Source organism: Mus caroli, chromosome 11, assembly GCF_900094665.2.
Source record: "Mus caroli chromosome 11, CAROLI_EIJ_v1.1, whole genome shotgun sequence".
In the NCBI taxonomy this organism is placed as follows: domain Eukaryota; kingdom Metazoa; phylum Chordata; class Mammalia; order Rodentia; family Muridae; genus Mus; species Mus caroli.
Genome location: NC_034580.1, coordinates 29687314 through 29694264, shown reverse-complemented (window position 1 = coordinate 29694264; position 6951 = coordinate 29687314). Strand labels below are relative to the sequence as shown.

The 6951-nt window shown below is 43.7% G+C and overlaps 1 protein-coding gene across 1 annotated transcript; it reads left to right on the top strand.

The window, feature by feature from the left end:
• The first annotated feature begins 2697 nt into the window (after nucleotides 1-2697).
• C11H5orf58 (chromosome 11 C5orf58 homolog) lies at nucleotides 2698-6902 on the top strand. The gene is made up of 3 exons (XM_021175482.1): nucleotides 2698-2758; nucleotides 4398-4491; nucleotides 6754-6902. Exons 2-3 carry the CDS (start codon nucleotides 4398-4400, stop codon nucleotides 6900-6902), a joined length of 243 nt encoding a protein of 80 aa, XP_021031141.1. The 5' UTR covers nucleotides 2698-2758.
• Nucleotides 6903-6951: the final 49 nt, after the last annotated feature.

Below are 6951 nucleotides of genomic sequence, written 5' to 3'. Positions count from 1 at the left end.
CTTTCATTGGGGATCCCTGGGTTCAGTCTGATGGTTGGCTGTGAGAATCAACATCTGTATTGGTCAGGTGCTGGCAGAGTCTCTCAGGGGCCTATACCAGGCTACTGCCAGCAAGTACTTTTTGGCATTAGCAATAGTATCAGGGTTTGGTATCCGCAGGTGGGATCGATTCTTATGTGGGGTGGTCTCTGGATGGCCTTTCCTTCAGTGTCTGTTGCGGCCCGCCCGCGGTCCACAACACGAACGGTTCACTGAGAAAGGCAGTTCAGGCTGAAAGAGAGGAAACTAGACGGGGCGGAAGAAAAGAATGAAGCCAGGACAACAAGTTCTGATTGAGGCTCAATTTAATATTTCCAGACACNCAGTTTATAAAGGAAGGGGGAGGGAACCCAACTTCCCGCCAAGTAACTCAGGGTCCAGTAGCAGGACGAACACGTGTGTGACTCCAGGCAGCANAGGCAGGTTCCAGCAGTGGGCGTGGCAGGACGAATGAGCCGGTAGCTCCACCCTTGAGCAGGCAGGTTCCAGGCTGGGGGAAGGGAGGCCACAAGTGTCTGTTCCATATTTTGTCTCTGCATTTCCTTTAGATGGGAACGATTCTGGGTTAAAATTTTTGAGATGGGTGGGTAGCCCCATCCCTCAACTGGGGGCCATGCCTGTATACTGGAGATGGTCTCTACAGGTTCTATCTCCCCTTTGTTGGGTATTTTGGCTAATTAAAAAAAAAACAAAAAACAAACCAACCAACCAAACAAACAAAACCTCAGCTTAGCGACTGGTATCCTGGACTTGAAGACACCCAGAATGATGCAGTATCAAAGAGAAGGATAGAATCACAGACGCAATGAACTCCGTGGTTCTGCCATTTCCTGGCTGTGGACCCTGGAGTAGGGCAGGAATTAAGTAAGCTCTGTGAGAGTAAGCTGCTTTTTCTATGTAACTGGGATAATAGCTACTTCAGAGCTGTCAGAAGAGGAAAGCTCCTAGCACAACAGATGATACAACGTGAGCTCAGAGAACATCCTTTGTCATTGTTTAGTGCCCACTCATATTCCCATAACTCCTGGCACCTAACAGAAATAAGACATCAAGTGTTTACCTTAAAAATATTAAGCAAGGGGAAATGGATGCAGGAAACTATGAAGCCACAGTACCAGGGAGGGCTGAGTGGGGAAGGCTGTCTCTAGAAATTTGACAATTGTATAACTAGCACACTTAGAAAAGGAAGGAGTGTCAGGGAACGTCTAATCCTGGACCCCCCAAATGCATCGAGAAACCCCACTAGTGATACGAAGGACACTTATATGGGGCCCATAGGCATCAAAACACATATACTCGTGGTGAGTTACACCTCTTGCAATTTTTTCCATCTTTCTGATTCTATTCAGATAGAAGTCTCAGCTTGTTCTAAATGACCTGTGACACTTTCCTGACCAATAAGAACTCATTTAAACAAAGTCCAGACTCTGACACAGCATCAAGCAAGAGGTAAGCTCACATAGCATAAAATATCACCCTGTTTTCATTGCCTGTGGGTCCTCCTGTTACCTTCTGGTCACATTTTACTCCACTTATACTGGTGGTGTGTTTTTTAAAGTAAATTTAAAAAGAGTGAAGTCTAAGATATGATAGTAATACTAACATACTAGGTACCGTAAAAATGCAGGCTTCAATAAGTTGGTATATGTTAGCAATGACTGAAACTTAGCCCTTGCCTCTCCCAAGGAAACCCAATGAGGAAATGAAGGCTCAGAAGAAAAAAGATACTCTTGTAGAGTCACACACCTAGCTATCGTCAGGACTGATGCTCAGTTCTCCTATAGCTTCCTCATCTATTTAATTCAGCATCAGACAAACTCGACATTGTTAAACTGGAGATAAACAAAACGTAAAATGACCAACAGGCTGTGCTGTGGGTTGCCGCCAGGAAGGCACTGGTTCGATAAGGCACTGAACTGTAGGAGAGGCCTGGGGAAATCAGAATGTCCTTGTACCTGATGTTGGAGACCTACGATCTCGGCACATCTTGGATACTAACTCAGAGCACCATGTCAAATACCTGGGGCGGTTTGAAAGCGTGTAGCGGCAGGGATTCCTCTTGGAATCAAGCACAGATGGCTTGAATCCCAGCTTCTTCACTTGGCAAGAAATCACTGTGTCCGTCGGCTTATCTGTATCCTACTCAGCTGAAAAATTTGTAAGCCTGATACCAGCAAACAGTTACAAGACAGTTATTGCCAGCCAAACCCCTCCGATTAATTATCTCACTTAGCCCTCAAAATATTATTCCAAGATATTTTTATAGCTCCTAAGATGGGGGTGGGAATTTGGTCTTAGAGTTTATTTAGTGTAGGCTTCAAACCAAACCAGTCAGTCTAGAATCTGCCCTTAGCTCCAGCACTGCACTGTGGAAAGAAAATAACCCGTAAGGGTTATAAAGCTGGCACCTAGGAAGCAAAAATGTCAAGGCCTTGGTAGTCTCAGGAGGAGTCACTTGCAGCCTAGAATCCGCAATTTTCCGTTGAGTTTCTTATTTAAGACTACAATTCCCAGAATGCCACGGGTGTAGGACTAATCCAATCAAAATGCTGTGGGCATAGACGCTGGCCAATCAGGTAGGCAGAGACACTAGCCAATCAGGAAGCACAGCCTGGATTTCCCGCCCTCTCTCCACAGCTAATGTAGACTTGACTGACTGTTGAAGGTTTAGCCTCACCAGATCTGTTGACGAGGTGATTTGTGGTGATCATTTGGAAAGGTGAGGCTTATTTGAAGCCGTTCAGTAACCAAGCTAACTTCACGGCTGTGGAGTGGGCGGGGAAGGGGCACCCAGAAGGTGAACGAGGCCTGTGTAAACTTCCAGAAACTTCCAGGCGGTGGGAATTTCCAGGCTGCCTTAGGCCCGGCCTCAGCCGCTGAGCGAGTGTTGTGCACTGGGAACTCGGGGACCCCTAGAGAGGAGAGATCCTCAGAATCTGCTCTCGAAAGCCTCTCTTGAGGTTTGAGAGCCCTGGCAGGGCTCTGTGGGCAAGTGCATCGGTGATGTCATGCCCTCCCTGTGTAGCATGTTGACTTCTGACGTGGCCGAGTCCTCTGGGTGTGGATCTTCTGTGCCCAGTTAGTAGCCATTTTTATAACTATAAGGCTGAGCTGTGGCCAGCCCTGTGGGATTCGAGCCTCCTAAGTCTTCTGATGCTCTCTCTTCTACCCACTGGGTGGAGCTCAGGACATTCTGATTCATTTAGTTCCGTTTCTGTGTTTTATTATTAATAATTAGGCTTTATACTTATTATTGAAAACTATATCCCCCCCCCCAATCCAAATCTTGGATTTGGCATGTGCACGTGAGATTGTTCTTTATGCTCTTGTTTTAATATTCAGGATCTTAGAGGTTATGCAAAGTGTGTCTCACTCCTTAATGTCTGGAGAAGAAAAGAAGTTTTACAGCTGCCATGAAGGAAGTGGGGGAAAACAGGATACCTGACTGAAATTCAGGAAAATACAAAAACACGGGCTAACTTGGTGGTTCACTTGACTTTATTATCCAGCACAAATAGTCCTCACCTGTAACTACCCACCTTTTACCTGGCAGGAACAGTCTGGGCCAATTTCGGCTTACTTTTCAAGTCATTTTGAGGAGTTTGACTAAAAAGCTAGTTAATGTCTAGTCAGCCATCCCTCTGGAGACAGTCTTGGTTAGATATATTTACTGTGCAACGTGGTGTATTTCAGATAATCCAGTGCTTACTTAATCCTTTCTCGACAATGAATTATAAACACAACATAACGTTTTAGTTTTTAGTGTGTGCTTAAAGAAATTACAAGTGGGTACTGTCATTCAAGAGTAAGAGACACGGAATCAACATAAAATTAGGAAAGCTCCCACACAATTGATAATTGTAAGGTAGTTTGTAAATGTTGAGGATTTCTGAAAAGGGGACTTTGTTTCTATTGTAAGGGCCCCATCTTGTGGATGTGTCTTGGATGTGAGAAGGACCCTCACCCTAAGAATTCACTTGCAGTGGTTCTCATCTGGAAAACCAAAACAGGTTGATGCTTTCCTGGCTATAATAAAAGACAATGACTTTAGTTCTGAGATAACAATTTTTTTTCTTTTATAAACTACCTTATTTTTATTTTTTTTTTTAAAAAAATATACATCTGTGTTTGTGCCCTGTGTTGCATGGGTGTCTGAAGAGACCAGAAAAGGACATTGGACCCCTGGAGCTGGAGTTGTAGGCAGTCCTAGGGAACCATTGTCCAGTGTGAATGCTGGGAACGGAATTTAGGTTGAAGGAGCTGTAAGACCTCTTGCCTGCTGAACCACCTCACCAACCCCCCCCCAATGCAAATAGCTCTGCTCCTATATATTGCTTCTGTTTCTCTTTTATAATCAGATGTTTAAGAATAATCATCATGACCACAAGCAAAAAGTGGAAGCCATGATTAAGAACATTAATACAATTTCTTTGGAGGTAAAGAAGATGAAAGGTACGGATGGGATCAGCATGTCTGCACACTGCTGTCACAGAAGACAGGCTAGAGCCAATTTGTATTTCAGCTAGGATATTCTCCACTAATTATAAGCGTCCTGTTAAGAAATGTTTTCAATATAGTCTGAACTGTATGTTTGAAGATGCTAGGCCTGAATCCCTATTTCTGACCCCAACAAGCTTCTTACGTTATCTAACCTTGCAGAGTATACCTCCCACCCTTTCCCTCAGCACAGCCATGTGCCTGTGTCACATTCTACAAAAGTCACTGTCTTCACCCATGAACCTGCACTGAACTTGCTGAGGCTATGCCAGATTAAGAGTTTAAAAGTTTGATTCTCTAAGTGAAGTGTCCTTTCACTTTAAATATATTCTTAGTGCTATAATATACCTTATAGGTCATGGTGTTTAGCCAGTCATAGATATATTCTCTCATTTTCTCCTAGCCACTTAAAATTCCTGTGGTTCAGTATTTCTGGAGTTAAGCTCTCCCTGAGCCAGCATGCTGGAGAACTCTCACCAGTTAACCCATTTCATCTTACATCGTTCCTCCTGTGGGGTTAACTGAAATATGTACCCCCACTTTCTTCATCTACAAGTGATTGCTCTCTATTCCATCCATTATGATCCATGAAAATGATGTTGAATGTATAGTTATGTTTTACAGCTCTCAGATAATTGTAGATACTTTCTGTGTCACCTCTGAGACCTGCAGCTGCAAATAACAAATAGGCTACATAGTGTGTACCATGAGGGCAGATAATCCAAAGTGGATGCAGCCCTGAAATTAACTCAGAGTTACAAAGATTTCATCAGGGGTCAGGTTCTTTCTATCTCTCTGTTGTGTCTATACTGCTGCTCATAAGCATTACCCTGAGGTGGACACACACAGACACTATTTCTGGCTGTGATATCTTCTTAGAATGAGCTTCATAAGATACCCTCAGCAACCCTCTGTCCCTTATAAATAAAAATGTGAGGGTCACATAGCAATGATAAGGGGCTTGTCCAGCATGCACAAGATCTCTGGTATTACAGAATAAAAACTACCCAAGAAAAGGGGTGCTTGTGATAAGGGGATAACCAAGTTCTGAATAGAGAGAAAAGCAATTTACTAACTAGCAGATGTTTGAAGTATCATCTTCCTAACTAAGAATACGAATAAAACAAGCCTGAAAATAAAAACCAGTGAGCTCCTCCACTTAGAAAACTCAGCTATGTAAAGCACCTATGTAAGTAGAATTTAAGCTTCACTGGGAAAGCTTTCCTCTTTAAGCGTATTTGGAAGGGTGGGGAGTCAATAAGAGAGTGCTGTCTTCACTCGGGAACAAAGAGCGGAAACTGAAAGGGAAAAACAAGCCATGGCTTTTGCTATACAGAGAGAAACACTGACACACTCACCCACCATGATTTAGTCTGTGTTCTACTGCTTCAACACTATAGCCAAAGCAACCTGGGAAGGAAGGGGTTAACCCCACCCTACAGCTTACAGAACAGAGACCACAGAGAAGTGTGGCTTATTGGCTTGCTTCTCTTGGCTTGCTCAGTTTCCTTTCTTACACACCCAGGCACTGCCCAGGGATGGCACCACCTACATTCACCTATCATTGAAGAAAATGTCCCTACATGCTCATGTCCAGACCGGTCTGCTATAGACAGCTCCTCAATTGAAATCCCCTTTCTCGAGATATGACAGGTTTTTGTCATTAATAAAAACTAATAGGCACACCACCAAGGGGTGAGGAGACCAACACACACACACACACAAAGAAAAAGAGACTTAAAGTTGAAGATAGACGTCTGTCCCGATGCTTTGCATTGCATGCATGTGTGAGTTAGGTAGGTTTAAGATATATTGAAATAGGGCTGGAGAGATGGCTTAGCAGTTAAGAGCCCTGACTGTCCTTCCAAAAGTCCTGAGTTCAATTCCCAGCAACCACATGGTCACTCACAGCCATCTGTAATGGGATCCAGTGCCCTCTTCTGGTGTGTCTGAGGACATGCATTAAATAAATAAATCTTAAAAAAACAAAAGATATATTTACATACTGTTACAGTGTAGGAAGATAACTGAGTGGAAGGGTGAAGAACCTTTTTAGTCAGTTTCCACATTATACCTGTGGTTAACTCAAAAATTGGTCACCTAGGTAGGAGCTTGATCAGTGAATGTCTGACAAAAGTCATTAGAAATTAGGAACTGACTCCTTAAAGCAGTAAGAGTTGTGCTGACACTGGACACTCCATCTTCTCCCTTACTCAGAACTCTCCCAGATCCTGCTCTGTGACCTCAATCTTCAGTTTGGTCAGCCCAAGAAGACAGAGGACCACAAAGAGGCAGAAGCAAGCCACCCATTTGAAGAGCCTGAGATTCCAGATGGGGCACTTGCTTCCGTCAGATTATCTGACTGAACTCTCTCTCTCTCTCTCTCTCTCTCTCTCTCTCTCTCTCTCTCTCTCT